Consider the following 25,333-nt stretch of genomic DNA (forward strand, 5'->3'; position numbering starts at 1 on the left):
ACCGACGTGTTATTTAAGAAATAAAATCCACATGTTCTATGTGTCTATTTTCGTAATAAATGTTTTGCCAACAGGTTCTGAAACAGAGTTTTATTGATTTAACAACTAAAATCTACTCTGAGACACCCTGTATATGTAAGTCTTTTTTTTATTTTAAAAAGGCTTTTTATTAGACTTTCTAAATGAAGTTTTATATATAATTTGTTTAAATAATAATTTGTTTAGAATAAACAAAAATGGATAAATAATTTAAAAACTTGTCTCACAAATTGTCTTTTAATACCGTTCATATACACACAACATGATTCTTGAAGCTAAGTTAGCAATTTGTGTGATTGCAAGTATACATTTTTACATTCAGTTCAAGAATCAGAATAAACTAAGACTCCGTTAAGGACAGATGTGAGTTATTCTCCCTCAACTACTTAACATTGAAAAGAACCTATTTCCTGGCAAGCTTACATGGCCCGCCAAACCATATAAATACCTTAAAAATTATCATAAATTTTGCTAATACATATTTTTATATCTTGCAGGTACAAAAATAGTATACGAAAAATCAGTCCTTCTGAACTTAAGGAACTCTCCAATCTCCAAAACACCCCCTCAGTTCGAAATTCCAGACACCATCTTAGGCAGCTCCGCTAAGAACGTAGTTAGAAAACAAAACCATTCCAGACCATTACCTCCAAGAAAGCCACAGCCCGAAAACAACCACAACGCCTCCGAAGACCAATTCGACATGGAACTTTAGTATTATCGGCTAGTCAGGAAGTGGAATATGTTAAAATTATAAAATTGTTGCGCAGGAAGTGGTTACTTGCGGGTTCCGTCACTAAAATCACACAAATTTTTCCATTAAGAAAAGAAAACGCCATAATAATTCATTCGAAGATTTTTAATAGGGCTACATTTTATTTATTATTACAATTACTTAATAACTGGAAGGAGAAATACGAAGAATAATTCACAATCAAAGAATTATTCCTATTAGACAGCGAATATGATATGATCGACCCTATTACTCAAAATATAATAGGTGAATGACAACAAAGCAAAAATTAGCAAAGATTTTCTATTTAGTTTTTAGATTTTTGTTATAAATACATATTTCTTTCTATATATGTATTAGTTTTTTCCAAAGGAACCTTTTATAACTATCAATAACTTCGTTATTAAGTCACAATTGAATTGTAAGTTGTCAAAATTAGGCATGTAAATCCAGTTATGTTTAAAACAATACGTCATTCTTATCGTGACGTCATGCCACCACGTTATGTTGATTTTTGGATTCTAAACAAACCAAATTGCGCATTTTCAGAAACATTGGTCATTTTTACTCATTTTGTGAATTTATTTGGAAGTTAATTAATGTTATAAATTAATCAAGATGTTTATTAGACAAATTCGATTTGTTTAGAATTAAAATGATTGTGTGACATCACTGATGTGGCGCATATTACAAAAAAAAACAACAATATGTTAAATAACTCCTTATTTAAATGATCTATAGCGTTTTAATTGTTTTTAACAATAATATATAAAATTGAAATATATGTATATAAAAATAAAAATCTTTAGTTCGTTTAGTATAATAAAAAAATGACGGTTCCTGTAAAGTTTATATCTATATCATCTGTTTAGAGACATCAATATATTGTATTGTGGGAAGTATTTGATAAGTAATGTTTTAAATTACTTTTAACGAAAGATCTACGCATAATATATTCAGGCGATTAAAATAAATGACAAATGACAGATCATATGCATTTTTCTGATAGATACAGAAGTAAATGTTGATAGTTTGCTTATACTACTGAACATTATCATTATTAAATAGGCGCAAAATTATTGCTCTTTGCTACTAAATCTTTTGAACGGAAATCGATGGAAGACCGATAATATTTTTTAGCATTTTTACTGTCGGTAATTGCAAAACAGAGAAACAAGTAATAATGACCAGTGTCAGCAATATTTAAAAAATTTATTTTGCATGTCTTCTTAAAAAGTTATAAATTAAATAATTGGACGGGCATTTGCCGGAATTGAAGTTAACTCAAGTGAGTGAATTTAAGAGCGTAGGCATAAAATGTCGGACCAATGCTTTTTAAACGCATTCATTTTTTTCGAATCCTGAGAAAACTAATAAGTATTTTTGAAAAATTTAAACGCAGTATGAAAGATTACATTATTATCGAGGGCCGAAAGTCCCTGAAAACTTCTATAATGTTTATTTTAGTAAGATACGGGAGTGAAAAAGAAGAGACAATTAGGTGTGTATTTTTAATTTTAAATATCTGATTCAAAAGAAACCTTTTGTTTATTCTAAGTTACTTTTGGCCCTCGGTAATAATGTAATCTTTCATTCTGAGTTTAAATTTTTTTTAAATATTTATTAGTTTTCTCAGAATTCGAAACAAATGAATGCATTTAAAAAGCATTGGCCCGAAATTTTCGCCTACGCTCTTAATGAAAGGCAAAACAAGAAACTTTTTCATCTTTTTGAAAAGATGTGGAAGCATGAAGCTTTCAGATGACATATTAGTGCCAAACTACTATAATATTTATGATTTCTCTACGTAATTGCCGATGAGGTAAATGCGATTTTTAAAAAGATGTTTTAAAACAGTTTGTCTGTACCTTCTATAATATTTAAAAAAAAGAGTTGACCTATTTTCAATTTCAAAAAGGAATCTTTGCAGTCAAAAAGCAGTCCTGATTAAAAAAATGTATAAAAACATGCTGAATATTATGCGTAGTTCGTATGACATGAATTGGTGATCTAGTCGGCCACCATGGCCTCACACTTGTAGCTTAATCATTCTACCACATATATCTATCACATAAATCGTCTTAAATTTATTTAGAATTATAAAAATTTTGATTATAAGAATACAACTGGTTTCGCACTACGTATTTTAAAGTCAGTGTCCAGCGCTGTATTTGTAAAACAACTATCTTCTTCTTAGAGTGCCATATCCCTACGGAACGTCGGCGTTCCATGCTTATAATATTTTTATATTGATCTCGGTCTTGCGCTACGTGTAGCAATTGGTCCGCTGTCAAACCTGTCCACTGCCGCAAATTCCTCAACCAAGAGAGTTTCTTCCGTCCTATCCATTTCTTTCCTTCGATTTTACCGTTGAGAATTAGCCGAAGGAACTCATATCTTGGTCCTCTGATTATATGTCCAAGATATTCTAGTTTACGCCTCTTAATAATATTTAATAGAGTTCGTTGATGTCCCATTCTTCGAAGAACTTCTTCGTTTCTGGTTCTGCTAGTCCATGGAATTTTTAGTATCCTTCGATACAACCACATCTCAAACGCCTCGATTTTATTCATGATATCGGCGTTTAAAGTCCAAGTTTCACATCCATACAAAAGTACAGACCACACGTAACATCTTGTAAACTTTTTACGGATTTCCAAATTTAATGAGTTATTGGATAATAGAGGCTTGAATTTTTGAAATGCGTTTCTTGCCTGTTCAATTCTACATCGAATTTCGAAGGATGGATCTAGATTTTGGGTAATCCAACATCAAAGGTATTTGAATCTCTGAACTCTCTGCAGCGGTTGTTGGTTTAATATCAGTTGGGTTGCGCCGATATCCACTTTACTGGTCACCATGTATTTAGTTTTATCGATATTTATCGACAGTCCCCAATTTGTGCATTCCATGTCAACTCTATTGATTAGCTCCTGCAGATCGTCGATGTTTTCAGCTAGAATCACAGTATCGTCGGCGTACCGTATATTGTTAATTATTTCTCCTCCTATGATAATTCCTTTTTGATCTTTTAAAGCTTCCCTAAATAGATTCTCAGAATACACGTTAAAGAGGGTGGGAGATAGTATACAGCCTTGTCTTACGCCTCGTTCAATACTGATTGGCTTTGATTCTCTGTTGTTGGTATTAATAATGGCTGTTTGGTTCCAGTAAAGTTTGGCAATAAGTTTGATGTCTTTCTCATCTAGTTGGATGCTCTGCAAGGCGGTAATTAGTCTGGTATGCTGAACGCGATCAAATGCCTTTTCAAATCAACTATAGATAATCTTTATTCAAAGACTTTTGATCACAAATATCTTCATGTCTGGTAATTATATGTTTCTGTCAATTTTGTGGTCCCTATTTTTAGGTAATTGCCTAAACATTATACGTAAACATAAACATTCATTTGGCCTCAATCGGTATCAAGTTCTTACTATAATGTGTAGGTATATTTTCCAGGCATATTCTTAATAGAAGTCCCAAAGACTGTATAATCATATTTAGATTAACATACTTGTTATACTGTATTGCCAGTAAAAACCAATTACAAAGTACTTCAGTTTTATTCTGTTTTATCACAGATCACATTACTCTTCATTATTATGTTCTTAACCTTTATTAACCGTATCTCTATCTATACCTAATCTATACATCTAAAATAGTCCAAAGTTACCATCATATAAGACCCTCTCCACTATTTGTCCTAATTTAATTCCCTCTCGGTGTACTATCTATGAATACTACATTATCAATATTTATTAAACCATAAGGGATGTCACGTTGAAACTACTCGTATTACCATCTATGATAATATCTACACAACTTGCGTAGTACAATATGCGTAATTTGGTCAAGGTTATAGAAACACTGTCGTGATATTAAATCTTTGTGTCAGAATTTTTGGTACCTATTTTTATCTTATCTTGACAAAAGTGCCCATATTCTTATTAAAAATAATTAGATTTGATTGTTTAAAATTTGCAAGATTCTTATAGCGAATATCGTATAATTTTTATAAACGTTTATTAGGCGAATAATTTTCGTAAACGATGTGATAACATAAAACAAGTTTGGTGGAATTGTTAAGCACGTGGTGCTAAACACTCATTTTGACCTTTTTTTTGTATTTTAATGAAAACTGATCGTTTCTAATTTTATAGAAACTTTTGTAATATAATTTTCTTAATTTATTTGTTTTTTTAATGACCGTGTTTTTCACCTATTGTCCTAGATAGTTTTTGTCGCATTCATTTACCATTGTAAACATGAGGTTATATAAAAGCGTAACCTTCAGCAATGATTAACAAATGTTTTGTAAGTATTCAAAAATTGAATTGATAAATATTTTATAAAACAGAATATGAAATTTTGTTTAATTTTCTAAAAAACACAACAATTTTGAATATGCACGTGATTGAGAAGAAAGGAGATACAATAAATAATTACAACATTAACGGCTTCTATGTCAGAAAAATCTCGTATGTAATTTTGTATGAAAAATCCACTTCCAATTTTGACAGTCTAATTTTTGGTGAATGCAAGTCGGAATTTTTAAAAGTTGGCGAATGTGCCATGTCAAATGTCAAACCTATTCCAGATATAATGATTTAATGAGTATATCAAGATAATATTAGCTTATTGGAGGATGCAGAATTGCCTGAAAAGCCTTTGTTTATCAATATTATAATTTGCTTATTCTGTCTGTGTTTCCGTAATGAAAACCTCAGCGCCAGCTATCCACAAAAACTACTACCATCCGTGGAAAAACGATGAAGACAAGATTAGTCCGATTGGAGCGTATGATGCGTTGAATGAAAGGGGAAGGAAAAACGATTATATTGACATAGAAAAAATAAACAAAGTGACTACCAAAAGGGCACTACACAGCATCTTCGTTATTAATTAACGTATAGCGACATACGAGATATCATAGGACACTATAGATTAAAAATATCTATTAGATATCAAAAGATAAGACAAATTTTGATTTATTGACTTAAAGAAGGCCTGTGGCTGAGTACAAAATAAACAACTGATCGAATCCTAGCATGTGACATACCAAATGAAAGGGTAGGGTAGTTAGGTAATAACGAATATAATAAGATAGAAAAAATCAATCAATGGAGAAACGATGACCACTATTAGACCGAAGTTTGTTTGTTACTAAACGGCAAACACGTTACTATAGCTTTATATATATAGCAATTTAGTTTTAGACCGTATTTTTTACATGTTTCTACGTTATCTATCATACTTTGGAGCCCCTGTGAACTATCTGCCAGCAACACTGTATCGTCTGCATATTTAATATTACTTATAAGTTGATAATATCTTTTGATTCGTCCAAGGCCCCTCTAAAGATGTTTTCAGAGTATATGTTAAATAATGCCGGTGACAATATGCAACCCTGTCTAACTCCTTTTTCGACTGTGAAGATCTCGGACAATTCATTTTCTAATCGGACTGTTGCTTTTTATTGGAGATATAAGTTTGACATCAATCTTATATCCTTACCATCAAGTCGTGGTGTTTTTAATATATTGATTAGTTTCCCATGTGGGACTTTATCAAATTCCTTCTCGAAATCAATGAAACATGCATACACATCCCAGTTGACATCCCTGGCTCTCTGTATTAGAACTTGCAAATTAAAATGTGTTTCCCTCGTTCCTGCTCTGAATCCAAATTGAACTTCACTCAGGTGTTCTTCTAATTTGGTGTATACGCGCGAGTGAATGAGAGTTATACTTTAAGTACATGGCTCATCAAACTAATTAATCTATGATCTTCACATATTCTAGCGTTGGCTTTTTAGGAAGTGGAATGAATATTGATAGTAGCCAGACTTTTGGTAAATAACCAGTCTCGTAGATGTTGTTGAATAGCTCCGTAACAGCTGTGATTAGGTGTGCCTCTAATAGCTTTAAAATTTCACCCTACACCTCATCAGGTCCTGGTAATTTCCCATCTTACATCCGCTTAATGGCCATAGTTACTTATTCGTTTGTTATTTCTGGGCCGTAGAGATTGTTTATTTCAGTCGGACCTCGTGTTGCATCTTCGAATAATTCTCTGTCTGATATGGCCGTAAATCCTATTACTGCTTTATTACGCCATTTCTGTTTCTTGTGTCATCTCCAGAATAGTAGATATGGTGTTCATCTATAATTCTTATTCCAGAATTTGACCATCGAACTTCACTGCATCCTAAAATACCTATATTCAAGTGAGTCATTTCTTGAATAATATTTGCTGCTTTGCCTGCTTGGTACATGCTTCGAATGGTCCACGTACCGATCCTTTTAACTTTTGGGACATTATGGGCTGACCAGGAGACTCTTAGCATCCTCTCCCCACTTAAGGGGTGCCCGGGACTGAAGGCCGTTTGTTTTGGATTTTCAGCCATTGTGGTGTCCTGGGTATATCCTTACGGATCTTTAATGTGGTAGTCATCCCGTGGCTTTCCACATCTCAATGCCGTTGGCTAATTTAGCTCTTCCGCCTTTGGAGTCAATTTCCCAGTTCCAGATCAATGAAGTGCTCTACCACATGTCAGTTCTTCCACTCGTAGCTGTTGACCAACAAATGAGGGATTACTTTTACCGGTAATCGTTCGGTTGCTTCGCAGTATCACAACCGGTTAGATCATAATTACCGCCTGTGATTATTCAGTATCAGACCGGTAAAGAGATTTTTCTCTACCGCCCCGATCCTGTAATGACATGCTCCCTATGCCATGCTCCCAGTTGATCCGCGGGTGTTTATTTGGCAAAAGCCTTATTCACACCTGTCCCACGTTGAGGTTGAGGGTTGAGAGCTACCCCCCTCCTTCTTGGAAACTACACCGGCACGTATAAATTACTCTATAGAAACAGTGCAAGCTTTCTCTCGTTTATTTCCCAAACCAGTGTAAGAGAGTCTTGTAAATCATGGTTTTCTTTTTTAAATACATTTTGGCCACGATATGGTTAAGACCAATAGATAAATTTTAAAACATTGGTTTTTCATCAATATTGATAAATATTGTACCTGCTAAAAATTGGTGATTAACATCGTGACTAGGCTGTACTATTAGTTGCCTAACAAAAAGTAACTGGAAATAATGCCTGAAATACAAGAAATAATGCGATTAGCTTACTGAATGGGGAAAACAAAATTAGATATTTAAACATAAACTATCACATATTTAGTCATAGATTGATGAGTCAAATGAGACAAATTGTCAAATTGTACAGCCACTATAACAAAAACTTCAAATTATTGATATAAATCAATGTCAAATACAAAAATCATTTGTCAAATTAAAAACATCAAAATGGTGAATGTTATGAAAGGTGTGTTGGTGAAATGGTAGGTATTTTAAAAACAAAACTTTCCTTTATGAGAAAACATACTTTTTCAGTGATCCTGCTATGAAACAGTTTTTACTTCATTTGGACGAAACATTGAAATTGGGAAGAAAATTTATCATTCAAGATTTGGACGAACATCACCTATTCATCTCTGCTGACATTTTAGACACACTTCAAGTTAAAATAGACGATTTGATGGACCAAATTAGCTTCCCTCTTGCAGAAAAAGGTGGTCAATAAATTATATACATAACCATGACTATTTCCAAATCTACATTACGCGGTTCCAACCGCATAAGGTAAGTTATTCATATCAAAATACGATTTATGTTGAAAAGAAAATTCTTGTCATAAGTGAAAAAAAGATTCTTGTCATAAGTGTAAAGACGTTCTTAATAGACAATTTTTATATTGATATTATTTTATTATTACAGAGAAAATGATAAAAGACGTATTGTTGACGAGACCTCGCGCAAGCGTCGTCACAGGAAGGTTATGGAACTTCTTGAATCTGATAATTACCATGAAGACCCCCATGCAGATCTTGTTATGAGCAAAAAAGTTCCCAAGTTTGAAGATAATTTAGAACACAGAAATACGCGAACAAAGAAAAGGGAACGAACTACTGAATATTACCAATTCAAGTATCGTAAAAACTTTCAGCAGCTTGTGGACGAGGACCGGGTGGACGCTGATATGAATAAGAGGGTGTCGTATATGGATATACAGTGTGAGGATAGTCCAATTCCTCCTAGACATTTCTGTGCAGTTTGTGGTTTTTTGGGACAATATTCTTGTTTGTCTTGTGGGACTAGGTATTGTTCTATTAGGTGTATGGACACTCATATTGATACTAGATGTTTAAAGTGGACTGCTTAGTATTTAATTGTAATATTATTTAAATAAATTTTTCAACTTTTTTTTATTTATGATGTCATTAAACATTTACTTGCTAAAGAAAATAAGGAAGTGATAATTTTGTATTCCCTTTTTCCTCAAAAATATCTGATCAAAGAAACAAATCTTGGTAATTATTGATCTTTGTTTAAAATGCCTTTTTTGCACTCCACTGTGTTAATACCAGGGACAAAATTTGAACATGTGTATCTTATAGGAAATTTTATAACATTTTTTAGAGAAAGTTCTTCCTTAAAATTAATAGTTTTCAAGATAAATGAAGTTTTCATTTCTATATAGAGGGATGCACAAAAAAATGCTTGGCAAGATTGCCCAGTCCTAGTGACAGATGATACCCAGTAATAAAACAACATATGATTTTTTTGGACCCCAGTTGTAGTCAATTTGGCAACTGAATAAGAAGTAAATTCTCACTGAATATTTAAAAAATTCAAAAACGAAAGTGAACATAAATGTATTACCAAGTAAAATTGTGGTTAATTCGCATTAAATATAGTAAATAACATTTCTTTTTCTGCTCAGATACATATATTTTACATACAGGAAAGCATGTATCAAAATTATATTCATCATCATAATTCGCTTTGTGAATCTTGGCCTGCTCGCAGGGAAGCCACTACTATCATCAATTCCTAGTAAATTCCCTCCATATTCTGACACTTGGAATGTTAAGGTCTTCTTCCACATCATTGATCCATCTTTTATGTGGTCATTCTCTACTTTTTCATTCTAGCGATCCAAGATATATGAATTCTTTGACTTGCTCAGAGATATAGTTGTTAATTTGAATTACCTGTTAAACATTTCGAAGGTTTTTAGCAACAAACATATTATATTTGGATTTTTACTTGTTTACAACACATCCTAGTTCCTTTGCTGCGTTCGTAAAATTTGTAAAAAACTGCAATACATCTCCCATACTTCTGGCCACTATAACGATATCAGTGGGTGTGAGAAATTGTGTCGATCTATTAAAGATTGGCACGCTAGCTCTTCTCCCTGCCTTAGACCATTAGCAATATTTTCAAATTCAATTAATTTATTGATGTAAGTTTGCCAATAGCCCAACACAAGTCAAAAATAAAAGCGGAACAATAGTTCTGTTAAAAAATCTTAAATTCTAGTTACATAAAAATAAAAAACCTATCAATTTGACTTCAAATTGAAATTTCAGATATTCTTTACTACTATAAAATACATTTTTTATTTAAATCTCCTTAAGTTTACTTTTAAATTGAGTTGTGGGAGGAACCTTTAAGTTGTTAGGCAATTTGTTACAAAGATTTGGTCAATACTCTGGTCCAGTTTGACATCTCTTTATCCTCCAGTAGGCCGGAACAAGTCCACACCTGTGTCTAGTGCAGAGGTCCCCAAAATTTTTTCTCTCATAGACCCCTTGTCATGTTTTTCAATTTTAAGACCCCCTGCTATTCACTTTGAAAGATTTAAATGTATAACTAGTGACACATTTATTAATTTAATTTTTGTAAATAAAAATATAGTAACTGTTACATGAAAAAAACTAAGCAAAACATAAATCCATTTAATGGCAAGGATGAACTTGATGGTTTAATGATAAATTATCAACATTTGGAATTAATTTAGTTAGGTTTAATATCAAAAATCTCCTTGGTTAATGATGTTTGTTACTTTTTTTGTTATAGGGTCTATTAGATCTGAAGAAGAAAAAGCAATTAAAAACTTGTATGTCTTTTTGAAGCCAGAATTTTTGATATCCGTTTCTAAACCGTACCTTTAAGTTCTTCGTTGGTGCTTATTCCAATCAATTTTTCTTGTAATGTAACATCTGTTTCCACAATGTCACCAAATAAATTGATAATCAGTGCGGTATTACCAGCGTCAAAATATCTTTAAATCTAGTTTCAAAATCTGAATAGACGGTATTCAAATGTTGGACATAGATTGAAACCTCGCCTTCCTGGCAGATTACCTGGAAAAAATTGAAGAACTGGGAAAATTCATACCGTCTAATGTTTTGCTTCATCAGTTTAATTCTGGTAAGAAACGCTGAAATGATCAACTTTGTTTTTATCAAATTTAAACTGTCACCAAAGGATATACAGATCACGACATTGTTTTATTGACCATACAACACAAAGGCAATCGCTGTGACATGTTATGCGTTTCCACCTCTATATGCATTTCACAGTAGGTACGAATTGTCGTAATTGTCACATTGACATTAAAAATTTCAAACGAAGTTCTGAAAGAATAAACAAAAAAATCGGTTGCCTGTAAAGTCGGTTTTACGGGCGAAGATTTTACGTGACAACGTCTTTTTCTCGGTAGAATATTTATTGATATGAATATTATTAAATTGCACAATAGGAACAAGGAATTGAATGAAAATAAGAATTGCACAAATTTTAACTATAGAAATATATTTTGTTTACTAAAACATTGTACATGTAAACTTAAACTTAACTAATTTCTATTTGAGTGATTTTGTTGAGGATAGGACGATGATAGGAGAAATATGAAATGAAAGGAAGTGTTTCTGCTGTAATGTGTCTTGAACGCCAAGAACGCTCGAGAAAGACAGAGACCAGTGATGTTTCGTGGAGCTTATCCAATATCGGGAGATGCCTTCGGCAAAATTCGGTAGATTTCGGTAGATCATATGCAATGACGTAAATTATATATATATATATATATATATATATATATATATATATATATATATATATATATATATATATATATATTATAATACAGTGCGTCCAATTAAGTGTACACCATAATGGAATTTTTTTTTAGTTTTATGACCTAAAACCTAAAATCAATCATCAATTAAATTTTTTGAGCCATATACACGAGGTTTGTCAAAAAATATGAACATAAAATTCATATTTTTTGATAAACTGCCTATATTACTAAAAAAATTTAATATCTGATGATTGTATTCTAAGTTTTAGATCATTCAGAACTTTTTAGAAAGAATAACTTTTTTCCATAAAACTAAAAATAGAAAAGTTTCCCATTATGGTGGCGACTTAATGGTTCAAAAGTTAAAGACCTTAAATAATTATGCTGAACTAATTATTAGAAATAACCATAATTCATTGAATTTTGTTTAATAAATAAAGAATCAAATTATTGGGACCAAATGCTCACATCAGCTATTATGATACAAATAAGGTTTAATAATATTTTGAGAAATAGTTATAGGTCATAATATTTACAGAAAGTTAAAACGTTCTGGTTCAAATAGATGTAACAACCATTATCTGCTAATGGATTAAGTTGGCAGTCAAAGAAAACCGACAGCACACACACCGTCATTTAGCTAATAATTTATCACTTGATACTTGAGATTCTTTGAGAATTGAAGAGACGTGTGTGAATGATTATGATTACGGAATGATGTTTATACAATATGTTATTATTAGGTATAAAATTACGAACTTGAATCTCGGGGTATTTCGCTTTCTTTGCATCTTTGCAAATATATTTTTAAACACTATAGGGAAGTATCAAATGAATTTTAATACAAACGTATTAAAAATACCAAGTATTAGGTTACACTGAAAAGTTTTTTGATGGTAACAGAAATAAAAAGATAAATTGTATTATCCGAATTTATTTTCAAGTCATTGTGATATTTGTTTTAAAATTAGGTAGATTCAAGGGGCAGTTTGGTAGATAGGAATCAAATTCGGTAGATCTACCGAAAAATCGGTAGACGGAACAACACTGACAGAGACACAAGCATGGAAGCACGCACCGATTCAACGCGCCTAATTCTCTAGTGCTGCGCGCGCAGCGGACCGATCATGTTTGAGTGGGAGAGAGACGCAAGGCATTCGCCGGTCCGGCGGGCCTCTCTCTCGTTCGGTGACTCACTGTAACAGACGTGAGCGGGCGTTACACTTTTTCATGAATGACTCCGAGCCACAACCGTTAAGACGTTGTCACGTCAATAATTAATAAGATGCCTATTACGTTGTATACCGTCCAAGAAAAAGTGCAACTTGTAACATGGTACTTTCAGAGTTATTCGATAACAGTTCTGCTTCTGTTCAAATACATATATTTTAGGTTCAGGAAAACATGTATCAAAATAATATTGAAAGATAAAATAAAAGCTTCATTAGTGTTTTGAACATTGCATAAAGTTGTTGAGTCTTCTAGTACTATTATTTAAGAATTTGTTCATTGTATCTGTGTCATAACATCAGTTGTAAGTAAAAATGACTGTCTTATTAAAGTTACTACTTCCAAGTTACTATAGATCTATAATCAGAGAATTAAGAAGTACACAAGTAGGGCCTTACAAAATTAAAAAAATCGGATCATTCATTAAATTGAAGTTTTTGCCACTCTAGTCGACAAAAAGACATTATCACTATATCCATATATCTATTTAGCAGAGAGTTGACTTCCTTGTGATGTCCACTAGTGCACTGGTACATATAACTTCCCCCAGTGAATAATAATTATAACTTCCTCGTATACATATTTCCCTGTTGTTGGAAGCTTGGCCCAATTGGCCTAAATATCATAGGAAGTGATATGCCATATATAAATGAAGAAATTAATATACCAAAAGACAGCAGAAAAAATTATATAACAAAAATTTAGAATAATTTTAGAGAGTTCTGTAATCTGATTTGTAGATAAATAAATACTCTTTTAGTGCAAGCCATTCCTCTATCTCCTGGCTCATATGCAATATCAATTCTACTCACTTTTTGTGTTTTAACTTTTAACACAATTTACATATATAAAAGAATGGAATCAACAAAATAACATTTATTTAAAATATGTACATGCTCCACTTACAACCTATGAGAATCACTAATCACAAGATTCTTTAAACTATTTGGAGTCTTCTGTAGCAGAAACTTTTTCATCTATTTTCTTAAATTCATTCTCTGAGACTTTATCAGCTTCGTCAAAAACTTGTTCTACACCTATTACTTCAGGTATATAAAACTGCATCATATTTTGAACCCCATTCTTTAGAGTCACTACTGAACTTGGACAACTGGAGCAAGCACCCTGCATCTTCAGCTTTACTATTCCATCTTCATAAGCAACAAATATTATATCACCTAAAAATCACAAAAGACAAATCATTGAAGAAAGATAACTAGATATTTAAAGATCCAATGTTTTGGAAATAAGGACTTGTTATTTCAAATTTACTTACCACCATCTTCTTGCACAGTTGGTCTAATTCTGGTATCTAGCAGTTCTTTAATCATCTGAACTGTTTCATCATCATCTTCATTAATTTCTAAAAAAAAAGAGAACTTTTCTAACTGAGTCAACACACTTTTTTAAATAACATAACTTTTTAAGTTTACTTACGTGTATCTTGATTCGGACTAGCTTCATTTAAAACAGGTAAACCACTTGCAAAGAAATCCATAATTGTGGCAAAAATCTCTGGTTTCAGCAGTTTCCAACTAACTTCATCATCCTCTGCTTTGGTTATAGTAATAAAATCTGGGCCTAAGAACACACTCTTCACACCTTCTACTCTAAAAAGTAATTTTCCTAAAGGAGAACAATAAGCTGCCTGTCCATTTGGGAAATCGATAGTTGATCCAGGTTCTAGAACTTGTACCCCCGGTACAAACTTTAAACTATTTGGATTTGGGGTTTCTTGTGTTTGAATAAACATTTTCAGATGAGAAGAGGTGAATATACTTTTTTGAAGCCATGATTGTGATATACTAAAACAAAGACGTTTTTATGGTTATTTAAATTGTAGTTTATCTGTATTTTGATTAAAAATTAGTGTTAATAATTGAACTACCGGTTATACTAAGATAAATACACTAACTTTTCTTGAGCAATAATCCCCTTAGAAGTATTGCTGAAGATTTTGGAAAAAAGTAATGAGCTGCGCCACATATTTCACAATAACATTATTTTCTTGAACATATAACATAAAACAGACAATTTGATAAATATTTTCTATTTTTATTAACCTCTCCAGATAATATTTTTCGTAATGGAGTGGAATCACAAAAATTTGTCTGACATGTCATTGACAATATGTCACTTCAAATGTCGATATCATTTCTGTCAATTTCATTAAAAATAAATAATAGTCCAGATGTAAGTCTATATTATATTTACAATAAACGATTTAAAACTTACATATATCAGTTGAGTAAATTGGTTCTATATACTGTGTTACATTGAATAAAGTTAAAAATGTCTGAGGAATTACAAAATTACCAGCTTCAGCTCCAGCAAGTTGAAGCTGCACTTTTAACTGATCCTGACAATGAGGAGCTCCAGAAGTTAAAGATAGATCTACAAGAAGTAATAGAACTCACATTAGACTTAAAAAGTAAAGCAGAGGAGGCAGCGAATCAACCAGAATATACAGAGCCAGTCGGAGTTGCTGAAGATGATGAGATTACCAAATCACTACTTGCTGTTGAAGAATTTGTGGCTAGAAATAAGTGTAAACGAATGTGGAGAGTAGGCGACGTGTGTATGGCAAAGTGGAGTGATAATGGGCAATATTACGAAGCTACAATAGATGCTATTAATCCAGATGGGCAGGTAAATGTAACTTTTGAAGCTTTTAAAAATAGAGGAGTTACTATACTATCAGAATTACGTGAATTTACAGGCCAGAAGCGAGTACTCTCAGAATCAGAAAAAATGAAAAAAGCAAAGCTACACAATAAGGAATATTTAAAGAAAAAGAAGTTAAAGAAGCAACAACGGTTCAAGGAATTGGAGGAAGAGCGTGAAGGTGAAAAGAAGAAATGGTTAGCATTTGCAAATAAGGCGATAAAGAATAAGAAATCAGGACTTAATACTAAAAGCATATTTGCCTCACCAGACTCTGTAACAGGTAGGGTAGGAATAGGTACTTGTGGAATTAGTGGAAAACCAATGACTGAGTTCACTACGGCTGAAAAGTGGAGGAAAGGCGTGTAGGACAAATTAGTATGTTTAAAATTATATGTATTTAAGAAATTTTGTGACCTTTACTGTGTAAGAAATAAAATATTTAAACCTGTACATCAATTTTTAACCTTTTAGATAATACCAGATGTCAACCATATTTTTCCATAACAAGTGCTTGACAATAACAATTATCAAGTTTATCAAAACTGCTTAGCAAGAGTGAAATATCCAGCATAATAAAGGGGTTCTGTGTTCTAAAGCTTTTTTTACAAGTTATAAAAGATAAAATTGCATTCAGTATCACCAACAACTACGAAAATTATTATACTTTAGTACAAGTTCACTTAACTCCAGGAAATGAGCAAAAAACCCTGATAAAGTATCCAGGTATCCAACAAGTATTTTTGCTCAATAACAATAAAACCTTAAAAAATTTTTCTTTACTAATACCTTTTCAAATAATGCAAAAGCTTCAAAATAGCCTGTTATATAAATTTACTTTCTATAATAAATTTAAGATTCTTTCTTTTTTAAAGAATTTTGTAGTTTCCCCTCGTTGGATTCACAATTGTTGACAAAAAATTAAATAAGAGTGAAGTATCCCTTATATTTTGCTTTTGTCATTAGGGCTTCTGAATTGTAAGTACTTTTTAAGTCTTTTTTTTTCACATTAGACGAACAAGAAATTATTTTATTTTACTATTATAAAGGTAATATGTCCTGAATGTATGCAACTCAAATTACACGTCTATTTTAGTGTTTTCTCCATGGACGTATAAATTTATACGTCCATGGTTTTCTCTAATTTTTTCTAATATAATGTTTTCCCTAATATAAACTGTTTAGTTTTCGTTGACGAATCATATTATATAAAATTTGTCTAAACAAGAATTATTTATTTAAATACGATCGTAAGAATTATTGTTACTACAAATTTGTAATTTGTTACAAGTGAAAAATATCGCCGAATCTTACCGAATATACCCGATTTTGTTAAATGGAATCAAAACGAACGGGAGTGAGGAGTGAGCAGAAGGAAAAATAATTCATCACTTTTCTCGTCTGTGTCGGTGTGAATACAAGTAAATAGTACCGGTCTCGACACGTGGCCCTTAATTGCTTCTCTGTCTATAATATCCATTTATAACATCAAGTAAGTATGCTATATAATTATTATTTATATAATAGAATTTTCCAAGAGTTTAGAGCCTGCCGAGTCTCTCTTTAGGACATTTGTGACGTGATCCTAATAATTAATAGAGGAATGTATTTTCCATAGTAAAATAGATTACATAGAATGATAAGAATCAAGAATGAAGAAATGTAGTATATAGTTATTTCAGTAGTTATAGAAAAACTTGTGGGCTAGTATGTATGAAATAGAATACCCGGTAAAAAGTTTTTCTGTAGAGAATACCTATAAATTGTATATTAGGCTGTTTTTTTCCAGTGCAGCGGGAGCATTTATATCGTATAATTATTTATTACAAATCATCCGTATAATTAAACCGGTACATAGTACAATCTATGTGATCAGTATCAAGTTATATCTTATGTGCAGGTGGCCTTGGAGAGTTATAATGTAATAAAGAAAATGGAATATTACAGTAGAGAATTGTTCTATTCCAATAAGAATTTGCTGGAATATTCTATTGCAAATTAACGTTTTGTGAACGATATAATATGTTTTTAACAAGTAGGAAATAAAGTTTTTTGAGAAGTGTTATCAAGAACTGACTATGTTTGTAACATTTGGTTTTTTCATTAAAATTTAAAATATCCTAGTGTATAAAACCTTTTGATTTACATTTTCATTTGTTTATACAGGTGCTTTATTATTATTTATGTATTCTGTTTGAATTTTATCTGCATTTTAATTTGAAGTTGAACATGCAATAACCATATTAACTATGTACTTGTTTCAATTTGTTTCTTTCCATTTCCTTCATCAATCTTAATATTTACTTATAATATTAATATATTTCCTCATTATTTTGTAATACCTTTTCTAGGTACCTACTTAAAACTATTACTTTTTACAACCATTTCCTCATTCACAATTTTAGTGGTAATACCATTTTCAAATGAATGTTGTGGATTTGGAGGTTTAGATTTTGTCCTACTAACTTTATGAAAATGAAAATCTTCTTACTTTATCTTCCGAAAGTGCTTATCTGAACCAGTATGCTATAAAAGAATCTTTATGCTTCGAAAGAGAGTAATGAAATCTTTTGGAAACTATTCATATCGCAGTATTCTACAACTTTGTTACAGGGTGTATCATTATGTTTAAATTTTAAGAACTAAGTTTGTTATTATAAGACAAAAAGCTTGAAAAAGTTGTAGGTCCATTGTTTGTATTTCCAAATTAGAGAGGCAAAATAAATAATGGAAAATATCCACAAATAATCAATTTTAGATTTTTGGCAGCTATACTCTTAATAAAATATTGAAATTGGCCTCCCTTGTGCTGACAAGCCTATATACTCAATCCTGCTGATTCAGTAAATTAACTTCTTGTGTTAAAGAATTTTTAGTAGAAATTATTGTTTTATCATCTTAACTACCCTTGTTATCTGTGATATTTTACTTTGCTACTGATTCCACATAAATCTACTTGTAGTGGGATCATTGCAATTGTTATCTGAAATTTCGTCATGTACTATGTTTTTGATAAGTTCATTTTCTGTCTAACTGATAAATTATGTAACCTGTGATTTTGTCTAAGAATCAGTGCTGCTACATCCTTAGAATACCCTGATCTTCTTAAGTTTCCTACTCCATACTGTCTCTTTATGTGCTTGAAGTAGGTTCTAGGAGATGATTCTTAAGTTTTTCAGTGACTTTTGCTATTTGTTATTGTTTTGCTAGTTTTGCTATTAGTGTGTTCTTGGTTATAGAACCATCAGCAGTATGTAGGGGATAAAGGAATAGCCCAAACATTCTATGTGTTATTTTATGGAGAATTCATCATTGATTTGTGACTTGGAAGTAAAGTAGTAAAGTAATTTGTATGACAATCATGCAACATTGCCAAAAGCTTGTATGTCAAGAAATCCTTAAGTACAATTTTTTTTATTTTATTAATGATTCTGTGACACTGTTGAATTGCAGAGTGGTTTTCTAGAAATCCGAATTGGTTATAATGACACATTTATACCAATTACTTCTCGAGGGCATTTTTTTTATTATAAGAAAATAACAACAACTATAAAAAACAAAATTTAAGAGATGTAACTAATAGTTTTGAAAAAAATCCTCTTTTTTTAGAATGTTTTTAACAAATTTATATGGTGTCAAAATACCTGGTAAGAATGATTCAGCAAGGACAGAAGGATAAATAAACATAGATGAATTCAAAAAATCACCACTTGACTGAACACCCAGTGACAATTTACATGCCTAAGTAGGTAGTACTTATTACATAGATAATTTTTTAAGTACATGGTGAGAATGATTCAGCAAGGATAAATAAATATAGAAAGATTCACAAAATCAACACTCCTAAAAATCTGAACATTAACAGTGATAATTTAACATAGCTGTGTACTCCAGGCAAATAAGCAAAATTTAACTCGGGACATCTTATAGACAGTCATTTGACGAGTTTGAGTTTTTCAGTTAAAATATAACCTATACTAAGAAAGCCTATACGTTTTCTGCAGAAATTTCGGCGTTGTGTTTATAATTTGTTTAAACAAATTGTTTAAATTATTTCTGTTTAAAGGCGATATTTTTGAACAAGAATCCGCATTGAAACCGAATCAATTTTCTACCGCTCCAGTAGGAAAACATTTTTCCTACGGCAGCGGTCTCACAACATGGACTGACTGTTATTTTTAACTTATCAACAATTAGAATAACTTTTAAACTAATACTCGTAGATAAAATATTTATTCATATTAGAAATGCTAATAATTTTTACACGAATTTACTTATACTTCATCTAATTTACTTACCGTTGCACGTCATCCGCGTCATAGCCCGTGAGGTCACATGATACCAACACGAAATATTTAGGCGGTATGTGTGTTCTTTTTTAGAATCACTTTGCCGAGTACACTGGCATTACAGCCACTAGACATATTTTATTATATACATACATACAAGAACATTATATACATACAAGAACATTTGTTCGGAACACACTGTAACTAATCGAACGAAGGTGATATTTTGGCATAAATTGGTAACACTTATTTGACAGTTGCGGTGTTGACACTTTTTGTACTTTATTATTTTGAATTTTAAAGTGAATACCTCTTGTTTTATATTTTTACCAATTTAATAAAATCTGTTCTTTTTAGAACAAAATTAGTGTGTTTTATTTCAAAAATGTCACGTGAGAATTTAATAAGAATTTGTTTTGTTGTATATTCCACTTTTGCAATAATTATGTGACCTATTTGATTTAAAATGGATTCAGGATTTTTTTATACTTTGGCAACTATGTCAACTTCGATCTCTGTCAATGATAATGACGTGCAACGGTAAGTAAATTAGATGGACTGTATACAAAAAAAGTTATTCTGGTAATATTAGGTAAAAAGTAGGTATTTTTTAATTCGCAGTTAAGTAGAATAGAATAAAAAATTGTACGAAATTTTAGTATATAAAACAAATTTCTGTGTGTTTCTTTTGTGTTTCCTTAAGGCCCCGAGGCCCGATCGACAGGCGAGTAAAACAGTATATTGCTTAAAAAGAATTCTTTTTAAGCAATATACTGTGCCAGTATATCATTGCAACACGGTTTTATATGTCAGGTTTATCATATTTTTTACTTGGTTCGTCATGTAAAACCTCGTGTCATCACGGACGGTGAGCTGAGTCGGTAGTATTTGTAATAATTTTCTGTAATCAGGTGGTTCTACCACAGTACATCACAAAAGAACTCTTTAGCAATATACTGTGTCGCTAATCCTTAGCAATATACCGTGGTTCTACTAACAATTTTTTAATTAAATGAATGTGAGACAGTTTTTGCGTATTTTCTATCCAATTTTTAACTCGAACTCCAGAGCGTTCTGGCATCTTTTTCATTATTTCGGTGTGTGCTATAGCCAGATAACACACAACTTCAGACTCCTAATAAGACATGTTACTTTAATGCTTTAATTGTCAATCAAACACGATTTTTGCTCGCTACTCTCTAGTGTTATCAGCACCAACGAGCCGCGAGTAAACCTTGGAATAGACTCGAACATCGATTACTCCCTTTTCGTAAATAAATTATTGTTATTATAAAATCTTACTTATAATTTCATTACGTGATTTATTATTTTTTGTTTTGGAAGACAAATATCTGTGAAGGGTTGTTAAAATTGGTTTCATTGACATACAAAAATAATTGTTTAACTATACCAGAAAAGACTAAAAGCATTGACCGTGAAATATATAAAACAATCTGCTAATTTTATAATTTTTTATCTCGTCAAGGTTGTTAGAAACGCTGAATCATGTGTTAACACTTATTAAGAAACATTATTATTATAGTTGGGTGACATTAAACTTGGTTAAATTCTAGAAATTCATTATATATACAATAAATTAACATTTTAAATTCAAAGGCATTAAAAAATTTTTTAATACCTACAATATTTATCTTTTAAATACCTAGAGTAGAATATGTAAATATATATCTATTTCTGCTGAGGGATCAATCTACCTGAAGTAGTTATATTTAAATGTTTTTTGGTCATCCTTGAAATAGCAAGTTCTGGGTACAGATCGTTTGTAAGATCTATGCTATTGTCATAATTTTTTACACTGAGGGGCTATAAATTGGATCCATGTCTATGTTTTAGCGAATACGAAGAAATATATATGGAATCTTAAATCGGGTGTAAATATAAGAAAGAACATTAGTAGAATCTCACTAATCCCGCACTATTAAAAACCAGAAGGTGCCGGATTATTGTATTGTAATAAATAAAATAAGCATTTCATAAAGAAATATATACAACGTACCTATGTATTTGTGTTCATGTTCTACACGATTTTTTATAACTGTAAGATATCTCTATTTAACTAAAGTTGTAACGAAATATTTTGCCTACCACATAGGGTATAATTATGGGGGGTTGAAAATTGGGGACAGAAGTTACTGGGGGTGGAAATAGGGCAAGCAAAATAAACGATACTTATGCGAACGGCACTCAGGGTTTATTTGGAGTAGCTGGGTCGTGGATAAGCGATTGGAAAGGGGGTTGGATTGGGGCAACTACAACAATGAAATAAAGGGGTACTTAGATGAATATCTTGGAACAAATGGGCAAACAAAACAACAGGAAGGACCTCTAGCAATTTAAAATGGACGCTGCTTCGAGGTGCCAAATTATAACGATTACAACAACTAGTTGTAACTATTGAAATAATTATTAGAAATGCAAAATATATCTTTTTAAATGAAACTCAAAAAAGATGTTATAAACTTTTTTTTAAATGAATAAAAAAAAATGGTTTAGAGAAATAAACCAAACATTTATTTTTATGTCACCACAAACAGTTACAAAAAATAGGCAATACAAAAATACTCAAAAATAGACAATACAAAAATACTATATTCATAGTCACAAAGTAAATACAAAAATAACAAAGAGAAACACTTACTATTGTTACTGGCTATAACACAAAAAAATATTACAAATAAAAAATTATTTTTAAATGATAAAAGCAATTATTAATCAAAATGTTTATTTTTCATTCGAAAGTTTAAAACAAAAAAGTTACCTTGGTTTCACAAAAAAAAAAATTCACTAAAACTTGTGGGTTTAAACTGGAATTCTTAAAAACTCAACAATCGCTGGGAATCTCTGACACACGAACAAAAGGAAGTTGGGGCACTGGAACACAAACTTTGGAAAACTCGTCTCCTTTAAAGGCTGGAACAGGTACAACACAATGGCAACATGAGGTTATCTTCAAAACTTCAATTAGACTGCAACTAAAACTGCTACTATTAGCTGCCACAAAACACTAGATTTCCATAACAAGGAAACGATAAAAAATAAATTTACGAATCCGAAGAAAATTCGAACTAAACGCTGAGGCGTACCGATCTTGACCACACCTCAGCGAGAGTGAGCAATTATCTTTTAAGTTCATTTGCTTGACTTGGTATAAACAAAACACTAAACGGGAACATTTATTTAAAAAAAAAAGAGGTTAATCTTTGTATGTGGGTATATTTTATTTTATAAAAACCCTTAAAAGGGCAACATTAAAAACACGAACGTTTTCGGAACAACTGTTCCATCATCAGGTTAAAATACAGGTTACCATGCCTGAGCCACCAAAATATTTGGGTAAAAACCCTTTAAAATGTAATGTGTTACCAAAGATTGTACATGATGTTGATAATATTATATGATGTTTAATATTTTAATTAAATTTTACTTCAGATAACATACACCCATGCTTAAATGAGTTCCAGTGTCCGGAGAGTAAACCTCTTCAAACGGACTTCAGCTGGTAACTGTTACATGAAGAGCATTTGGCTGATAGTTGTGCCCCTATCGCGCATCAAAGTGCTATAGGGGTGAAAGGAATGGAGCACTGGAGCGGTGTGGAGTGACTCCTGTTTTACTCGAGTTTTACACCTCACTCCAATGAATTGTTACACCCGAACGTAATTCTTAGGCGTGAACATATCTCACAGGCTGGCTTCAATTAAATTGCTTGGTTGCTTGCTCTATTGTAAATGTAATTCTTAAGTAATCGCAATATTCATTAATTACTATTTTTGTTCTCGTGTGGTATTTCATTTGCATATCTAAATTTGTGTAGATCTACTCTTAAACCTAAATGAATTGAAGATTTTAATCAGTTAACAGCGGCTTTTAAAAAAAGGTAAAGATAATGGTATTTAATTTGCATATATTACATTCGTGATGTATGTAGGTTCAATTCCAGTAAGTACTCTTAAACCTAAATAAATTGAAGATTTTAATTAGTAACTGCGGCTTTTTAAAAAGGTAAAGATAATGCAAATCTTTCGATTTTAGATAAAAAATAAAAATCTAGATCAGTTGCGGTTAAATTTAGAACAGATGACAGTGCATTTTGACTGTATATGTATATTATGTAACGGCAACTTGGATTATTCCTGATATGTCTGTATTTCCAAGAGAAAATTTTAATATTTTATCTACATATTCAAAATGACGGTGTATACTTAAAAAATAATTTAATATTCACCTAAAAAATTGTAAACATTAACGTATTGTACCGTTTTTAAATAAAACGAGCGGTTCTTCATTTATATAAATATATTTATTTATAACTTTACAGCACGAAAATATCTTATCAACTACTTTAACTCATAAAAGATCTGCTTATATACACAAGTTATTATGTACTAGAATATTCTGGAGTAGTCCACCTCTAATTCGTTTGTTTGACGGGTCGACCTCTCCCGCGGTCGATACTTCCGGACGCTTCTGGAAGGACACACAACCCCTCAGAAAGAAATAACAGTCTACTGTCTTTGAAGGACACGATCTCTTCGGATTAATGCAACGCACAGTAATTCGTACACCGGTTTCTCGGAAGATCACTTCAAGCATGCTTCTGACAATCTTCCAATCCAGATTTTCTAGTGCATGGCCTATCTTGGGTAAGGCCAAATTCTTGATGTTATAATTGCACACGATTTTCTTCAAATTAGTTAGAGCACGCCATATATCCTTGTAGGTTGCCCTGTCTGTATGTATACGACTTCCTGGTCACCATATACAGCAAAGATCGAGGACCATCTTCTAATTTTAGTGCTCTTACAACTTTTGCTGCTGATTTTTTAACTCATCCAAATAACCGAACTTCTTAAAAAATACGGACGAGATTCCTTTAGTCATCTCAAGATCTTGGGCAACAAGTGGGCTAGAGAGACGTTATGCGGAACACTAAAAAGATCCTGCTGAACTCTGTGGTCACGCCGAATCTAGCATTCTTCCTCTCTGCGTAATTTGACATAAATTCATTAAAGCTTGGTCGCCGGTCATCTTTGATCTCATGTTGAAGGGTTCGTGCTTCTTCTGTTTCATTTGAGCTAGCATAACGTGCAAGACGATTTATGTGAACTGCTTTTGGTTTACCTTTCGGCAACTTCTTAATTCGGTATATTACGTCATTTATTCTTGTTTTAATTTCATACAGACCTTCCCATTGTCTTTGTAATTTAGGAGACAAGCCTCGACGACGTTGTGGATTATAAAGCCAAACAAGATCACCTACTTCATAGCTTTCATTCTTGCATCGAGAATCATATTTATCTTTCATTCTGTCACTGGCTAACTGGATGTGTCGTCGGGCAAGTTCATGAATGTTGTTCATTCTTAACTTCAGGCGGTCGACATAATCTTCGCTTGCAACATGTTTTTCGGAAGGTGTG

The 25,333-nt window shown here is 31.9% G+C and overlaps 6 protein-coding genes across 7 annotated transcripts in view; 5 read left to right on the plus strand and 1 right to left on the minus strand.

The window, feature by feature from the left end:
* The window catches only part of Thor (eukaryotic translation initiation factor 4E binding protein thor), a 43,538-nt gene extending 38,573 nt beyond the window's left edge, over positions 1-4,965 (plus strand). Inside the window, exon 2 of the mRNA XM_072538384.1 lies at positions 537-4,965. Within this exon, the coding sequence (XP_072394485.1) occupies positions 537-754 (218 nt within the window). The 3' untranslated portion in view covers positions 755-4,965. The remainder of the gene's footprint in view (positions 1-536) is intronic.
* Positions 4,966-8,040: 3,075 nt separating this feature from the next.
* Tfb5 (transcription factor B5) lies at positions 8,041-8,426 on the plus strand. The gene is made up of 2 exons (XM_072539592.1): positions 8,041-8,125; positions 8,178-8,426. The coding sequence occupies exons 1-2, from the start codon at positions 8,049-8,051 to the stop codon at positions 8,365-8,367; spliced, it is 267 nt and encodes an 88-aa protein (XP_072395693.1). The 5' UTR covers positions 8,041-8,048; the 3' UTR covers positions 8,368-8,426.
* On the plus strand, positions 8,287-9,047 carry LOC140447003 (zinc finger HIT domain-containing protein 1). The gene is made up of 2 exons (XM_072539591.1): positions 8,287-8,426; positions 8,562-9,047. Exons 1-2 carry the CDS (start codon positions 8,383-8,385, stop codon positions 9,004-9,006), a joined length of 489 nt encoding a protein of 162 aa, XP_072395692.1. The 5' UTR covers positions 8,287-8,382; the 3' UTR covers positions 9,007-9,047.
* A 4,756-nt stretch (positions 9,048-13,803) lies between these two features.
* LOC140445939 (NFU1 iron-sulfur cluster scaffold homolog, mitochondrial-like) lies at positions 13,804-15,063 on the minus strand. The gene is made up of 4 exons (XM_072538385.1): positions 14,858-15,063; positions 14,380-14,747; positions 14,219-14,305; positions 13,804-14,120 (listed from the first exon to the last, which is right to left on the minus strand). The coding sequence occupies exons 1-4, from the start codon at positions 14,926-14,928 to the stop codon at positions 13,885-13,887; spliced, it is 762 nt and encodes a 253-aa protein (XP_072394486.1). The 5' UTR covers positions 14,929-15,063; the 3' UTR covers positions 13,804-13,884.
* Positions 15,064-15,092: 29 nt separating this feature from the next.
* Positions 15,093-16,059, plus strand: Spf30 (survival of motor neuron-related-splicing factor 30). Its single transcript, XM_072538386.1, has one exon. It carries the CDS (start codon positions 15,235-15,237, stop codon positions 15,973-15,975), a length of 741 nt encoding a protein of 246 aa, XP_072394487.1. The 5' UTR covers positions 15,093-15,234; the 3' UTR covers positions 15,976-16,059.
* Positions 16,060-16,940: 881 nt separating this feature from the next.
* Positions 16,941-25,333, plus strand: part of Prx2 (Peroxiredoxin 2) — a 38,888-nt gene continuing 30,495 nt past the window's right edge. Inside the window, exon 1 of one of the 2 annotated variants that reach the window (XM_072538387.1) lies at positions 16,941-17,098. The gene's annotated coding sequence lies outside the window, so the exon portion shown is untranslated. Of the gene's footprint in view, positions 17,103-25,333 lie in introns of both variants that reach the window. The other variant, XM_072538390.1, reaches the window with a different exon arrangement.

The sequence above is a fragment of the Diabrotica undecimpunctata genome, chromosome 7 (assembly GCF_040954645.1).
Source record: "Diabrotica undecimpunctata isolate CICGRU chromosome 7, icDiaUnde3, whole genome shotgun sequence".
NCBI lineage: Eukaryota > Metazoa > Arthropoda > Insecta > Coleoptera > Chrysomelidae > Diabrotica > Diabrotica undecimpunctata.

Excerpts from the sequence above, each read along its gene's own strand:
- LOC140445939 (XM_072538385.1), bottom strand. The coding sequence starts at position 14,928 with ATGTGGCGCAGCTCATTACTTTTTTCCAAAATCTTCAGCAATACTTCT. Across the intron at positions 14,748-14,857 it reads GGGATTATTGCTCAAGAAAA|TATATCACAATCATGGCTTC; the intron begins GTTAGTGTATTT and ends TCTTTGTTTTAG. Across the intron at positions 14,306-14,379 it reads TAGTCCGAATCAAGATACAC|AAATTAATGAAGATGATGAT; the intron begins GTAAGTAAACTT and ends CTTTTTTTTTAG.
- LOC140447003 (XM_072539591.1), top strand. The coding sequence starts at position 8,383 with ATGACTATTTCCAAATCTACATTACGCGGTTCCAACCGCATAAG. Across the intron at positions 8,427-8,561 it reads CGCGGTTCCAACCGCATAAG|AGAAAATGATAAAAGACGTA; the intron begins GTAAGTTATTCA and ends TTATTATTACAG.
- Spf30 (XM_072538386.1), top strand. The coding sequence starts at position 15,235 with ATGTCTGAGGAATTACAAAATTACCAGCTTCAGCTCCAGCAAGTTGAA.
- Tfb5 (XM_072539592.1), top strand. The coding sequence starts at position 8,049 with ATGTCAAATACAAAAATCATTTGTCAAATTAAAAACATCAAAATGGTG. Across the intron at positions 8,126-8,177 it reads AAAGGTGTGTTGGTGAAATG|TGATCCTGCTATGAAACAGT; the intron begins GTAGGTATTTTA and ends ATACTTTTTCAG.